A 16,401-nucleotide genomic window follows, 5' to 3' on the forward strand; every position below is an offset into this window, starting at 1 on the left:
TTACATTAACGTTGACCAAAAAAAAAAAAAAAAAAAACATTTAAAACAAAAGCCTGATTTAAACAATAAGTCCCTTTCTGTTGATAGCTTCACTTTAGACAAGGGGAGAGGTATGCCCAACTTGCTCTTATAATTTTGCTTTTGCAGATGATGATAAGGGGGGCAAAATGGGAATATCCGATTCAGTGCAGCAACGTCGTCAGTATAGGAGACAAAATCGTCAATCCTCCTCAGGTAATTGCTATTAATATTTTACTTATGTCCATATACTTTTGTATTTTGCAGTAACAAAAGGAAAACTATTGTCATATCTGTCATTGCCCAAAGTGACATTTTGAGATCAGAAAAGTTTTTTTTTTTTATTTTTTTTTTTGTATTGTGGGTATTTCCTATTATTAAACATTGAGATCTGTTACATCATTTCTTTTTTTTTTTTTTTTTTTAATTCGTTTAATAAACCTTACAGGGTATACAGCATACATACATGGTGTAAAATACTGCATAAAATATGTTTCACATGGCATTAAATGCAAAGCAAGATGTGCATACCAGTTGTATACAGAATAAAATGTCAATTAAATCACACTGGTCTTTATGTTATTACTCAAGTGATGAAACCTAACTTCTGAACCGTACCTATATCTACAAAAAACAACTATTTTGCAGCCTAATTCCGCATAATTAGCTATTTATTATGTGACATCTCCACTCTATAAAGTAAGGTGAGAGGAGTTCCACCTCTCCCAAATCTTCTCAAATTTACCCGGGCATTCTTTGTTTTGGTATAGAGTGCGCCCATATGGGATAATCGAGTTCACTAAATTTACCCAGATCTCAAGAGAGGAAGATGAGCTTCCCATCCACCGTAGTGCCAGTACCTTTCGTGCCATAAACAACGTCTCCCGTAAGAAAAACCCAGTATATTGACCCCATGTCTCCTCATCCCATACCCCAAACAAACAGACCAGCGGCTCAAGGGGAACAGGAACTTGTACCAGGGATGTTAATAATGATGTCACCTCCTTCCAATATTGTGCAATGATAGGACACTGCCAAATCATGTGGATAAAATCTACATCTACTGAATGGCATCTCAAACATTCCAATGATTGGTAGCGACCCATCTTAAAGAGTCGAGTCAGTCAAGTATGATTGGCTTATAATCTATAATTTTATCATCCTGTTGTTAACAGACAGAGATACCTTGATTGGAGGCTCCAAAATTTCCTCCCACTCCTCTCTCTGTACGCCAGGGAAGAGCCTTTCCCATCTGTTACATCATTTCTACTGTTAAATTCTAGATTCTGGATCATCCTCCTCTTCAGAAGATGAACGGCCAAAACGCTCAGGAGTAAAAAATGGGGAAGTTGGGCGAAGACGTAGGCATTCAACATCAAGAAGTCCATCTGCTTCACGGAAAAGACCCAAGGAGCCTTCTCCACAGTAAGTACCAGCGGATATATAGTAGCTGAGTTTGATACATTTCACCAAACAGCATTTTTCCAGACAAAAGTGAAAATCTGCTCCTAATTTTTGTTAGCAGTCATGCTTTGTTCATATTAGTACTGAGCTTTTTCAAAGTGATCAAAATTATGTTTATTCTGTTATCTCCACCAAAAGATTCACTCATCAGAAAAATATATTTCAGAAGAGGGATTTAACAGAAACATTTCTTCAAATGTTCCCTTTGAAGAAAATTAGACATTCTGTATGAACATAACTTTACTTTATGAAGCACCAATAACTTGTCTTCCAACTGCACACTCATCTGTTTCTTAGACAGGAGGTGACTGCTTTTGTCAGCCATATAAGCTAATTTCTTAGAATCTCTAAGGCCATTAACTCTAAGGGTATGTGCGCATGTTGAGTATTTGCTTTGAGAAATTTCTTCAAGGTTTCAGTGTCTCTTGGCAGCAAAAATGCATGTTTTGCTGCAATTTTTGCTGCGGTTTTGCATGCGTTTTTGTGCAGCAATGAAGGCATTTTATAGCTAAATAAAGATAATAAAAAAAAAAGTTTTGTGATGTAATTTATTGCATCTGAATCAAAAAGATGGTGTTCAACCAATAAATAACATCACAAAAAAAGTTTGTTTTTGACAGCATGAGAAACACCATAGGAAGCTCGGAAAAACGCAAACAAAAACTCAGCAAATCCGCAAACATTTTTATGCCTGTGTTTTTGCTGTGGATTTGAGTGACTCAATTGAAATCAGTGGGTGAAAAACGCTAAAAATCCACACAAAGTATTGACATGCTGCAGAAAAAAACGCACTACAAATACTCAAGGAAAATTACTGATCATGTGCACAGCACTTCAGGATTCTCATTGAATTAACTGATAGCCTTAGGGTGTCTGGTATAGTAACAGTGGGCAGAGACCATTCATCATCTGCTTCTGCACAAAAAGTTGCTAATCTTTCTGCATATTTTTTGTAATATGCGCTTGAAACTTGAACTGTTTGTTTCCTCCTTGCTCTCAGGATGCAGACTGTGAAAAGGTGGCAATCGCCTCCTCTTAAAAGGTTGGTTTAGGATTTTGTAATAGTTTATTACTAGATGTACCCATTTAGAATTTAATTCAGTTGACACTGAGGCTGGATATATTGTAGCCTTATGTTTTTTTTTTGTAACTGTTCTTTGTTACACTTGTAATTTTAGTACATTTATCAGTTTAAGTGGGTTCGAGCTTCTTCCCTACTTAATATGTTATTCAACTTTCTAATATAATTTACGTTTCAGTTCTTCCCTATTATAACCTTTTTTTGCAGTTAGTGGATGAAAAAATTCTCGGCGACCTCTTTAGACTGAAAGCCAGTGCATAGTTGGTTTTGTTTCCAGTTGAGAAGTGATTTTACTGTATACAGTGTATTCAATTCGTTGTGTGTTTTAAAGGGTTATTTTTATCACTGCTATTCTTGGCTCTGATCTGAGTATTGCATCCATATGCTTGCCTTTAAGAGCCAGAGTTCTGGAAACGGCCGAATGCTGCTGATGCTATTTCCATAACTCCTATTCACTTCTCGTGGAGCAGCGCAGCCTCTTTCCTGTGCTACATCTTATCAGAACTTTGATGTGATACTTCAGGCTCAACCGTTACTGGCTCCTATGAGAATAACTGTTTAAAGTGAACCTGACAGCTGATTCATGCTGTCCGATTTATGGGCAGCATGTATCGGGCACTGATTATATGAACTCATTCCCGCCCCGGAAAGTGACATCACTTTCTGGGACGGGGCTGGTCTTTGTTCTCTCTTTTTTGCCGAGTTCTTTTGTTTACAATGACCGTTAGCTCTTACCGGATGTATTGAAAGTAATATTACAAGTGACGTCAGAATTTACAACTGATTCATGCTCAGTAGAGCTGGGGCCAGCCCAGCCCCTAAAAAAATTTGTCACAGATGACTAGTGATGGGCGACAGTGAAAATGCTCGAGTCGAGCAAATTGGAATGTTCAACCCGAGCAACGAGCCCAATGTAAGTAAGTCTATGGGAAAACCGAGGGGTTTTGCCGCGCCACCCAGGGGGATCTTTTTAGGGTCTAAAAATGTAGGAAATCAATGGGAACAGTGCTCAAATGACATGGGAACTTCATGGGGAAGACCCCTGGAAGCATTTCTGACTCCCAGGTCACAGCTGTGAACAATGTTGTCAGAGTCTTGCGCCACTTTTACAGGCGCACAATAAAAAATACAAAAACTAATCCAAAATGTATTTTACTGGGAAATATGTTAACCCCTTAGCGACAGAGCCAGTTTGCAACTTAATGATCAGGCCAATTTTTACAATTCTAACCACTTTCACTTTATGAGGTTATAACTCTGGAACGCTTTAATGGATCCCGCTGATTCTGAGACTGTTTTTTCGTGACTTATTGTACTTCATGTTAGTGGTAAAATTTCTTCGATAAGTCTTGTGTTTATTTAACGGAAATATGGCGAAAATTTTGCAATTTTAAAACTTTAAATTTTTATGCCCTTAAATCAGAGAGATGTGTCACAAAAATGTCTTAATAAATAACATTTCCCACATGTCTACTTTACATCACCATAATTTTGGAAGCAAAATTTTTTTTTGTTAGGAAGTTATAAGGGTTAAAAGTTGACCAGCGATTTCTCATTTTTACAACAAAATTTACAAAACCATTTTTTTTAGGGACCACATCATATTTAAAGTCATTTTGAGGGGTGTACATGACAGAAAATACCCAAAAGTGGCACCATTCTAAAAACTAGACCCCTCAAGGTGCTCAAAACCACATTCAAGAAGTTTATTAACCCTTTAAGTGCTTCACATGAACTAAAGCAATGTGGAAGGAAAAAATTAACATTTAACTTTTTTTTGCAAAAAATTTACTTCAGAACCAATTTTTTTTATTTTCACAAGTGTTAAAAGAGAAAATCAACCACAAAATTTGTTGTACAATTTCTCCTGAATATGCTGGTACCCCATATGTGGGGGTAAACCACTTTTTCAGCACACGGCAGAGCTCGCAAGGGATGGAGCGCCGTTTGACTTTTTCAACGCAGAATTGGCTGGAATTGAGATCGGACGCCATGTTGCGTTCGGAGAGCCCTTAATGTGCCTAAACAGTGGAAACCTCCAACAAGTGACCCCATTTTGGAAACTAGACCCCTCAAGGAACTTATCTAGATGTGTGGTGAGCACTTTGAACCTTCAAGTGCTTCACAGAAGTTTATAACGTAGAGCCGTGAAAATAAGAAATCCATTTTTTTCCACAAAAATGATCTTTTCGCCCCCAAATTTTTATTTTTACAAGGGTAACAGGAGAAATCATACCCCCACAGTTATTGTGTGATTTGTCCTGAGTACGCCGACACCCCTTATGTGGGGGGGAACCACTGTATGGGCGCATGGGAGAGCTAGGAAGGGAAGGAGTGCTATTTTGGAATGCAGACTTTGATGGAATGGTCTGCGGGCATCATGTTGCGTTTGCAGAGCCCCTTATGGGCCTAAACAGTGGAAACCCCCCACAAGTGATCTCATTTTGGAAATTAGACCCCCTAAGGGACTTGTCTAGATCTGTGGTGAGCACTTTGAACCCCCAAGCGCTTCACAAAAGTTTATAAATGCAGAGCCGTGAAAATAAGTCTTTTTCATTTCCACAAAAGTGATTTTTTAGACCCCAATTTTTAGACCCCCAAAGTTGGTAAATAGTGGAAACCCCTCAATTCTTGCTCCAACCCTAACCCCAACACACCCCTAACCCTAATTCCAACCCTAACCTTAATCCCATCCCTAATCCTAATTCCAACCCTAATCCTAGTTCACCCTAGCCCAACCCTAACCCTAGCCCAACCCTAGCCCTAACCCTAATGGAAAACTGAAAAAAAAATATTTTCTTTATTTCGTTATGTTGGCCTAACTAAGGGGGTGATAAACGGGGGGATTATGTACTATTTTGTTTATTTTGATCATGATGATGGTTTATCATCATGATCAAAATGAATGAATGGAATCTGCCAGCCGGAGCCGGCAGATTCCCGGCTGGCGCACTGCGCATGCGCCCGCCATTTTCCCCGGATCCAAGATGGCGGCGCCCACCGGAGGACGTCGTCGGGACGCAGGACCTACCGGGAGTGGACAGAGGACCACGGAGAGGTACCGGGGGGGGGGATCGGGGACCCTCTTTCTCTCTCCTCTGATGTGCAATCACATCAGAGGAAAGAGAAATTAAATGTAAAATTGCGGCTTTTTTTTTTGCGAAAGCGGGGTCGGTAAAAACCGATTCATGTTCTCTGGGGTCTCGGCTACCCCCGGCAGCCGAGACCCTGGAGAAAATCCGACACTGGGGGGGCGCTATTCACTTTCTCCACAGCGCCGTGAATTAGCGGCGCTGTGGTTTTAGTACAGATGAATACAGCCGTTAAAAGGCGTATCGGCGGTCGCTAAGGGGTTAAGGAACATCCTTTCTTGGCTAATGACTTGTATGTAAGGTAAAATGAATAAACAAAAATGTTCCTTGAACCACTTGGGCTATGTTCACACGTAGCGTTTTTGATGCGTTTTTCAACTTTAGCATTGCTTTCAGCCAAGACAAATGCGTTAACTGGTAAATGTCATTTTAACATTTTACAACCGTATTTGGCCATGTGGTGTGTGAGACATTATCAGACACATCCTGTTTCGTTTATAAAGGAGGGACTCACAAAGTCTATTTTTATAGAGCCAGCAGTCAGTCCTCACTATTCTTAGAGAGGACTAAGAATAGTCCATAGCCAGAGGACTGGCTATGCTTTTGTTGTTCCCATTATTAAACAGTGGGTCTATTATACTGTTAATGTGTATGCAGTGAGTGGCAGGGCTGCCCAATAACCCATTGAACAGACTTCATGAATGGCCACATGCAACCAAAGTTCCCAGTATTCATTTCGTCCTCCCATACTATTTGCTTATGCATTCAATGCAAGGCCTGCCCTGCCCCAAAGTTACACGCACCCCAATTAGCCTTTGAAGCGACGTCCTGTATGGTCACATGCAACCAAAGTTCCCAGTATTCATTTGGCACTCCCATACTGTTTGCTTATGCATTCAATGCAAGGCCTGCCCTGCCCCAAAGTTACACGCACGCCAATAACCCTTTAAACCAACGTACTGGATGGCAACATGAAAGCAAAGTTTCCATTTTTATTTATTTGCTACTTCCATAATGTTTGCCAACGAAGTGAATGCAAGGCCTGCTCCAAATTTGGATGCACCCCAATACCCCTTGGAAGAGAAGTGGAGGAGGGCCTACTTAAAATCTTTACCCAATTTAAAGGAGCTGGTCTCCTATACATATAATGCCCATGCACTAAGTGTATGAGCTGACAAACATTTCCCCCTGGGGGGGGGGGGGTACACATCAACATAATGTGTAAACATTTTTTTTACGGGCATCAAAAACAAACTTTAACACAATAACGTGGCTGTTGCATCATGGTGGTGTATGATAAGGAGGAGGATAACAGCAAATAGCCAAAGTCAAGAAGCGTATACCCATGTGTGGGTGTGAAGAGGTGCATGGGAATATACCTCACAAAAAATGACACTGGATGTGAGGATATGTTTCACTGTTATCATTCGGTAGTGTAGAGAATTCTGGTCCAATCCAACCCTTGTTCATTTTTATGAGTCAGCCTGTCAGCATTTTCAGTTGACAGGTGAATGCGCTTATCAGTTAGGCTGTGTTCACACATTGTTTTTTTCGCGTTTTTACCAAAAAATCCGCTTAAAAAATGCTTAAAAGAAGCTTCCCATTCATTTGCACTTTTTGTGCACATTGATGCGTTTTTTTTCCGCAAAAAAAATTCTTCGTGGTAAAAAACGCAGCATGCGCATTAATTTCGTGGAAAATTCCGCATTTCTTGCTATTTTCTGTGTCTGGGGATGCGTGGAAAAAAAATTGCATAAAAAAGCGCATTTTTTGCACAAAAACCGCATTTTCTGGGAAGGAGTCCTGTTTTTATGCAGAAATTTTCTGCATACGTGTGCACATTGCCTTATAATTCCAACAGCGGCACTAAAAACGTGCTCTGACAGGACGCTAGCGGCAGGCCAGGACCTCCAAGATGTAGAGAGCAAGTTTATGCCACGTGTCCAGCTTGAATACCCAATAATTATATGGCACGGAGGACGTTTGTACGGTCAGCAAGGTACTCCCTCAGCATCTTCCAAAACTTTGCACTTCTTGTGACAGTACCACGTGCCTAAGGGCCACTGCGATGGGAGGGTCTGAGAAAACTCTCCCAGAACTTTGCCAGTGTTCCCCTGCCTCTGCTAGATTGCAGTTGTCTCTCGCCTGTACTCTTTGGTTTTCCAACGAACTGTGACCTCTGCCTCCAGTGTTTTTAGATGGGAATTTTTTTTAATCTGCAACAAGGGCCTTCTGATACTGCACCATTTTAGTACACCTGTCTGCCTCTGGAAGAAGAGATTGCAAGCTCTCCTTGTAGCGTGGGTCTAAAAGGGTCACCAACCAGTAATGACTGTCAGTGTCACCCAAAATGTTGAGAATACAAGGATCACGGGAAAGGCAGCACAACATAAAGTCAGCCATGCGTGCCAGACTGCAAACAAGCAAGACTTCCGCGTCCTCACCAAGAGGACGACTGACCATGCTCCTCCTCGTCCCTGTCCTCAGACCATCCACGCTGAACAGACTGTATGACAGTAGTGCTTGTGGTACCGTCTATAGCGCATGAAAGTAACTCCTGTTCTTCCTCCTCCTCCTCTTCCTCATTGTTAACCAATTCTCGTTGGGATGACATGAGGCTGGGCTGTGTGTAATCACTCTGTATGATGCCTTGCTCCATCTCATCGTGCTCCACCTGCAATGCATCTTCTTTGATTGTGAGCAGAGAGCGTTTCAGAACACAGAAGCAAGATGGTGATGCTAATTATGGTGTCATCGCCGCTCACCATCTTGGTGGACTCCTCAAAGTTTTGGAGGATGGTACATATGTCTGACATCCATGTCCACTCCTGAGGTCTTATGTGTGGAGTCTGAACTGATTACCGACAACCTTGTTGATGCTGGTAGTCAACCACTGCCCTCTTCTGCTCACAAATCCTTTCCAAAATAAGCAGTGTAGAGTTCCAACGCGTGGGGACATCACACACCAGTCGGTGAGCCAGAAGCTGCAAATGCTGCTGAAGCACGTCAAGGGAGGCAGAAGCTGTAGCTGACTTTTTAAAATGGGCACACAGGCGGTGTACTTTCACAAGCAGATCTGGCAGCTCCAGGTAGCTTTTGAGACACAGCTGAACAACGAGGTTAAGCACATGGGCCAGGCATGGTACGTGTGTGAGCTTGCCTTTCCTCAGAGCTACCACCAGGTTTCGGCTATTGTCACACACGACCATGCCTGGCTGTAGGTTCAGCGGTGTCAGCCACAGATCTGACTGCTCTTTTAGAGCTGTCCACAACTCTTCAGCATTGTGCGGTTTGTCACCTAAGCATATTAGCTCGAGCACAGCCTGTTGCCGCTTGGCTGGGGCAGTGTAGCACTGCTTCCAGCTTGTGACTGATGTGATTACTTCAGAGATGGAGGCTGAAGAGGAGGTGCAGAAGCTGTAGACTGTGGGGGCAACCCTGATTGACGTAGGGCAGGCAATCCTCGGCGTCGGCAGGACGTGTTCCATCCCAAGGTCCTGGCTTCCACTATGTTAACCCAGTGTACCATCAGCGAGATATACCGTTCTTGCCCACAAGCACTTATCTGTGGTTAGGTGAACTTTCCCAGTAACAGCATTGTTGAGGGTACGGCTAGTGTTGTGGGACACGTGCTTGTGCAATGCGGGGACGGCACACAGGGACAAATAGTGGCGGCTGGGGACCGAGTACATTGGGACAGCTGCCGCCCAGGTTGCGGAAAGCTTCCGTCTCCTCGAGCTTAAAAGGCAACATTTCGAGCGCAAGCAGAAGAGAAACGTGTGAATTTAGTACTGTGGCCTGTGGGGCATTGGCAGCATATTTCCGCTTGCGTTCCAAGCACTGGGGTATGGACAACTGAACGCATCACTGGGACAAGGACATGGGCGTGCTTTATGATGGTCCTAGTTGAGTGTGTGCAACAATAGGTGCAGGGCAGGAGGCATCTTCGCAGGCACCAAAGACAGTCGATTGGCTTCCACACACAACAGCGGAAGAAGCAGTGGTGTCACCCTCACAGTGTTCCTGGACCCTGGGGTTCGGCCATGTGCCTGATCATGCTGGTGATGGTCAGGCTAGTAATTTTGCTACCCCTGCTGATGCGGGCATGCAGGTGGTGCAAATGTCCTGTTTGGGGTTATCGGCAGAGTCTTTAAAAAACAACCAGACTCGGGAAGACCTAGCAGTTGTACTGACAATTGCCTTTGTGTTGGTGTCACGAGGAACGGTTGCCCGCCTTCTGTCTGCGGCCACCACACTGCTTCTTCCTGCCTGTTGGGGTGCTACCCCTCCCTCCTCCTGTGTGCTGCTGTCTTCGTTCTGCATGTCCTCATGCCAGGTTGGTTGAGTTACTATATCATCCACCACCTCGTCTTCCACTTCCGCACCCTGGTCCTCCTCCTAACTTTCTGGCAATTGTGTCTCATCATTGTCGACCTCTTGAGACACATCCCCACCGTCGCTTTCATGTGACCGTGGCTGCTCAAATATTTGGGTATCGCTTCAAGTGGACCGGGCGAGAGGCCCGAATCTACAAATGGAAAAGTGAACAGCTCTTCGGAGAGTCCAAATGTAGGATCAGTTGTCTCCGGGCACTCGGCATGGTGGGAGGAAAGAGGATCAGGGTGAGGAATATGCGGGCCAGACTCCCAGCTACTCAAGCTTTACCGTGTGGAAAACAAGGGTGGTGGTGGCAGCAAAGTGACTGGAAGCATTAGGCCTCTTTCACACTTCCGTTTTTTTGGTCAGTTGCAATCCGTGAAAAATGCAAAAGACGGATCCGTTTCTGCTGAGACACCAACGTATGCCACCGGACCGTTGTTTTGACGGATCCGCTGAAGTCGGAAATTTAAAGGAACCGCAGCCAGAGAGAGCGAGAATTCTTCCAGGCATGCTCAGTGTAAAAATGCGGATCCGTGCAGACAAAAAAACGTTTCATTGTCCGTCCACTCAAGTCAGCGAACGCCAAAATTTTGGCGGATCCGTCAAAAAACTGATCCAACGGATGACCATCCGTCAAAATCCGCCGCTAATGCAAGTCAATGGGGGAAAAAAAACGGATCAGCCAAAAAAAATGTCGGATCCTTTTTTTTTTTTTTCAAAATGGCGGATTTTGACTGATGGAACAAACGGAAATATGAAACAGGCCTTAGCCGCTATCCAACCAACAACCTTTTGACACTGCTCCGGGTTTATTAGTGGTGTGCTGCTGCGGTTCCCTAGTAATTGGGACAGGAAGGTCGAGCGAGAAGATGTAGGGTGTTTATTGTGGCCCAATTTCAGCTTATGTCCTCGGCCTCTACATGCACCATCATGTCCACTTCCCCGTCCCTTGCCAAGCGCCTTTCCCATTTTAAATGGCTACAATATTTTCCACGTTCACTACAAATAGCTGAATTTGGAGCGAACTTATATGTGATCCGTGTGCGGGGAAGCCACAGTTTAAAATATCTGGCCTGTAGGTAAGAATTTTTTTTTTTTTCATCAAACTGGTGTGACGAGCAGGGCAGCGCCAGGTCTAATATAGACCTGATGATGCTCTGCAGCCAGCCAAATGATGTAATGCCACAACCAACATGGCTGCGGCATTACAATGCATGGCACACAATCGCTGCATGTTGATTGGCACTCTAAAGCGCTCCAAACATGCAGGGCGTGGACCTGAACTCCCACTGAACAATTCCGAAAATGCTAGGCGAGTACCGAGCATTACCACCGAGTATGCTCGCTCATCATTACAGATGACGTTTCGTTTCGGGGTGGGAACAGGCAGTGACACCCTCATGACATCTTGTGTGAGTATCCTAGAATGCACTGGGGATTTTTGAGCAGAATGTCAAACAGGAAGTAAATAAAAAAAAAATCAAGCCGGAGAGATTGAAGAGGGAATGATGGGGACTTTTTAATTAAAGTATATTAGAAAATCTACTAGATTATTACATTAAATAGACAGATATTTAGGATTAAAATCAATGTTCGTTTCCTGCAAATCAACATGCGTATAAATTGATGACTGGAGTAACTTCTTGCACTATAATGTATATTGATGTGGCACAGATGGTGTTGACCTGGGACCTTCATCTGCAGTCATCGCTTCATACATATAGGTTATATCATCCTATGGGATCAGAGCTGTCTCCTCCTATGCCATGGTTAATAGGCTGGCATCTGATAGCAGTGTATTATCTCCGCTATCAGAAGAATACAATCGAATTTCATAATGGAACAAAACTAAAAAGTGGTTGTCATGGTTTTTATAGCACACACTGGAAAAAGCTAACGCTACACGACTACGGTCGTTTAAACCCTTAAATGCTGCTGTGAATATTGACTAAGACATCTAGATGGTTGTGTGGGGACTCCCTCTTTAACGCCATTGGTACCCTGAGATCTTGATCGTGTGGTCTTGATATTTGTCATGGCAGTTAACGGCCAAATACCGGCCTTGTAGCTGGAAGACTTTTAAGTGGAATATGTAGTTATCAAAATTTAGATGGTAAAAACAAACTTTTTCGTTCCTGTCATGCTACTTTGCATAAACACCTGAAAAGCACCCAAAGGGTTAAAGAACTACCGGAAAGCAATTTTCAATACGTTTAGGGGTGCGGTTTTTAAAATGGTATAGCGTTTGGGGATTTCCAATATATACAGGACTCCCAAAGTCATTTCAAAATTGAACAGGTCCCTAAAAAAAAAAAAAAGTTTTGTAAAGCTCCTTGAAAAAATGAAAAATGACTTACATTTTAGGTGGTTTAAAAATGTTAACAAAATAAAACATCATATGGTGCTTGTGTAAAGTGGTCATGAGGGAAATGTCATTTATTAACCCCTTTCTGCCAGCTCAGCTGGCAGTATCCCCCCGCTTTAAGGGGGGGTTTTAAACAGCTGACATGTGCCCGCAATAGGCGTGAGCGGAATCGCGATCCGCCCGCGTCTATTAACTAGTTAAATACCTCTGTCAAGCTCTGACAGCGGGCATTTGACCAGAGCTTCCTGCCGCGCGGACGGAAAAATGCGCACCGTCTACCCCTGTCACTTCATCGGGGGTCATCGGTGCAGTGCCATGACAACCAGAGGTCTCCTCAAGACCTTTATGGTTGTTGATGGCAGATTGCTATGAGCGCCACCCTGCGGTCAGCGTTCATAGCAATGCTGTCATTCTGGTACACAGAGGTGAGACTATTGAAGCATGTCAAAAGTAAAAAAAAAAAATGTATATAAAAAAAATAAGTTCAAATCATCCCTCTTTCGCCCCAAAATAAAAATAAAAAAAAAATCAAACCTACACATATTTGGTATCGCCGCGTTCAGAATGGCCCATTCAGAATTGCCCAATCTATCAATAAAAAAAGGATTAACCCGATCGCTAAACGGTGTAGTGAGAAAAAAAATCAAAACGCCAGAATTAAGTTTTTTTTTGGTCGCCGCGACATTGCATTAAAATGCAATAACGGGCGATCAAAAAAACGTATCTGCTCAAAAGTGGTATTAAAAATGTCAGCTTGGCACGCAAAAAATAAGCCCTCACCTAACCCGAGATCACGAAAAATGGAGACACAATGGGTCTCGGAAAATGGTGCAATTTTTTTTTACGCAAAATTTGGATTTTTTTTCACCTCTTTGATAAGAGAACCTATATATGTTGTGTCTATGAACCTGTAATGACCTGGAGAATCATAATGGCAGGTCAGTTTTAGCATTTAGTGAACCTAGCAAAAAAAAGCCAAACAAAAAAGCAAGTGTGGGATTGCACTTTTTTTTGGCAATTTCACTGCACTTGGATTTTTTTTTCCCGTTTTTCGAGTACATGACATGGTAAAACGAATGGTGTCATTTAAAAGTACAACTCGGCCCATGAAAAATAAGCCCTCACGTGGCCATATTGCCAGAAAAATAAAAAAGTTATGGCTCTGGGAAGAAGGGGAGCAAAAAATTGAAAAAAGCTCCGGGGGGGGGGTGATTAAGGGGGTTAATGGTTTTGTGTGGTATGACTATCTGGATTAACCCCCTTCCTGACATCAGTCGTACTATCCCGTTTATGGGACCCGGGCCCCTATGCCCATGGACGGGATAGTACGTCTACCGCGATCAGCGGCGCCCACATGGTGAGCGCTGCTGATCGCGGCCGGGTGTCAGCTGATTATCACAGCTGACACCCAGCACTATGTGTCAGGGGTGGTCACGGACCGCCCCCGACACATTAACCCCTTGCACACCGGGGGTTAAAGGGAAGCATCGGCAGGGAGGGGGCTCCCTCCGTGCTTCTCTGAGCCCCCCCACGGCAGCGCAATGTGCAGCGCTGCTGCAGGGGTCTCTTTCCCTACAGGCCCCCGAATCCAAGATGGCGATGGGGGCCTGTAGGGGGCTGACTTCCTCACTGCCTGCAAAGCGCAGGCATGAGGAAGTCTGCAGAACTGCCTGTGACAGATTTCTGATCTGTCACAGTGATCTGTGATGTGACAGATCAGCGATCTGTCACAGGACAGTGATGTCCCACCTGTGACTATGTAATAAAGTTAAAAAAAGTGTTAAAATAATTTAAAAAAATCGCCAAATAAATTAGAAAAAAAAAAAATATTCTCCCAATAAATCCATATTTTGGAAATAAAAAAAAAAACAATAAAACTGCACATATTAGGTATCGCCGCGTCCGTAACGACCTGCCCTATAAAACTATCCCATTAGTTAACCCCTTTAGCGAACCCCTTAAAAAATAAAAAACGAAGCAAAAAATAATGAATTATTATCATACCGCCAAACAAAAAGTGCAATAACGCGTGATCAAAAAGACTCATATAAATAGCCATGGTACCGCTGAAAACGTCATCTTGTCCCGCAAAAAACAAGCCGCCAAACAGCATCGTCAGCGAAAAATTAAAAAAGTTATAGCTCTAAGAATAAAGCGATACAAAAATAATTATTTTTTATATAAAATAGTTTTCATTGCATAAAACCGACAAAACATAAAAAAACGACCTAAATGAGGTATCGCTGTAACCATACTGACCCGAAGAATAAAACCGCTTTATCAATTTTACCGCACGCGGAACGGTGTAAGCGCACCCCCCCCAAAAGATATTCATGAAACGCTGTTTTTTGTTCATTCTGCTTCCCAAAAATCGGAATAAAAAGCGATCAAAAAATGTCCGTGCCCGAAAATGGTACCAATAAAAACGTCAACTCGTCCCGCAAAAAATAAGACCTCATATGACTCAGTGAGTCAAAATACGGAAAAATTATAGCTCTCAATATGTGGTGATGCAAAAACTATTTTTACAATAAAAAGCATCTTTTAGCGTGCGACAGCTGCCAAAAATAGAAACCTGCCATAAATAGTAAATCAAACCCCCCGTTATCACCCCCTTAGTAAGGGAAAAATAATAAAAATGTATTTATTTCCATTTTCCCGTTAGGGTTAGGGCTGAGATTAGGGTTAGGGGTGTGTTGGCGTTAGGGTTGGAAGTTAGATTTGGGGGTTTCTACTGTTTGGGCACATCAGGTGCTCTCCAAATGCAACATGGCGTCTGATCTCAATTCCAGCCAATTCTGAGTTGAAAAATTTTTGTGGAAAAAATATTATTTTTTAATTGTACCGCTGTACTTTATAAACTTCTGTGAAGCCCTTGTGGGTTCCAAGTTCTCACCACATATCTAGATAAGTTCCTTGGGGGGTCTAGTTTCCAAAATGGGGTCACTTGTGGGGGGTTTCCACTGTTTAGGTACATCAGGGGCTCTCCAAACGTTACATGGCGTCCGATCTGAATTCCAGCCAATTTTGCATTGAAAAAGTCAAACGGCGCTCCTTCCCTTCTGAGCTCTGCCATGCGCCGAAACAGTGGTTCCCCCCAACATATCAGGTATCAGCGTACTCAGGACAAATTGCACAATAACTTTTGCAGTCCAATTTGTCCTGTTACCCTTGGTAAAATAAAAAAAATTGAACCTGAAGTATTTTTTTGTGAAAAAAAGTTAGATATTCATTTTTTTTTTTTTTTTTAAATATTCCAAAAATTCCTGTGACGCACCTAAAGGGTTAATAAACTTCTTGAATGTGGTTTTGAGCACCTTAAGGGGTGCAGTTTTTAGAATGGTGTCACTTTTGGGTATTTTCTATCATATAGACCCCTCAAAGTGGCTTCAAATGTGATGTGGTCCGTAAAAATGGTGTTGCAAAAATGAGAAATCGCTGGTCAATTTTTAACCCTTATAACTTCCTAACAAAAAAAAATTTTGGTTCCAAAATTGTGCTGATGTAAAGTAAACATGTGGGAAATGTTACTTATCAAGTTTTTTGTGTGCCGTATCTCTGTGATTTAAGGGCATAAAAATTCAAGGTTGGAAAATTGCGAAATTTTCAAAATTTTCGCCAAATTTCTGCTTTTTTCACAAATAAACGCAAGTTTTTTGAATGAAATTTTACCACTATCATGAAGTACAATATGTCACGAGAAAACAAGGTCAGAATCACCGGGATCCATAGAAGCGTTCCAGAGTTATGACCTCATAAAGGTACAGTGGTCAGAATTGTAAAAATTGGCCCGGTCATGAACGTGCAAACCACCCTTGGGGGTGAAGGGGTTAAAGTGATCATTCAAAGTTTGAAAATTGCAATTTTTGTCAGATTTCTGATATTTTTTTAGAAATAAACGCAAAACATATCAACCTAGATGTACCATTATCATAAAGTATAATGTGTCACAAAAAAAAACTGTCTCAAAATCAATGAGATAAGTTGAAGCATTCTAGAGT

At 42.5% G+C, this 16,401-nt stretch overlaps 1 protein-coding gene across 4 annotated transcripts in view; it reads left to right on the plus strand.

Moving 5' to 3' along the window:
- Window positions 1-16,401, plus strand: part of SRRM1 (serine and arginine repetitive matrix 1) — a 101,602-nt gene that overhangs the window by 60,431 nt on the left and 24,770 nt on the right. For 3 of the 4 annotated variants that reach the window (XM_073572409.1, XM_073572426.1, XM_073572436.1), the window contains 3 exons: window positions 148-234; window positions 1,302-1,443; window positions 2,483-2,524. In XM_073572409.1, coding sequence (XP_073428510.1) covers window positions 148-234; window positions 1,302-1,443; window positions 2,483-2,524 — 271 coding nt within the window. The remainder of the gene's footprint in view (window positions 1-147; window positions 235-1,301; window positions 1,444-2,482; window positions 2,525-16,401) is intronic. The other variant, XM_073572418.1, reaches the window with a different exon arrangement.

Source organism: Dendrobates tinctorius, unplaced genomic scaffold, assembly GCF_039654945.1.
Source record: "Dendrobates tinctorius isolate UK_male_01 unplaced genomic scaffold, ASM3965494v1 ptg000007l, whole genome shotgun sequence".
NCBI classification, from domain to species: domain Eukaryota; kingdom Metazoa; phylum Chordata; class Amphibia; order Anura; family Dendrobatidae; genus Dendrobates; species Dendrobates tinctorius.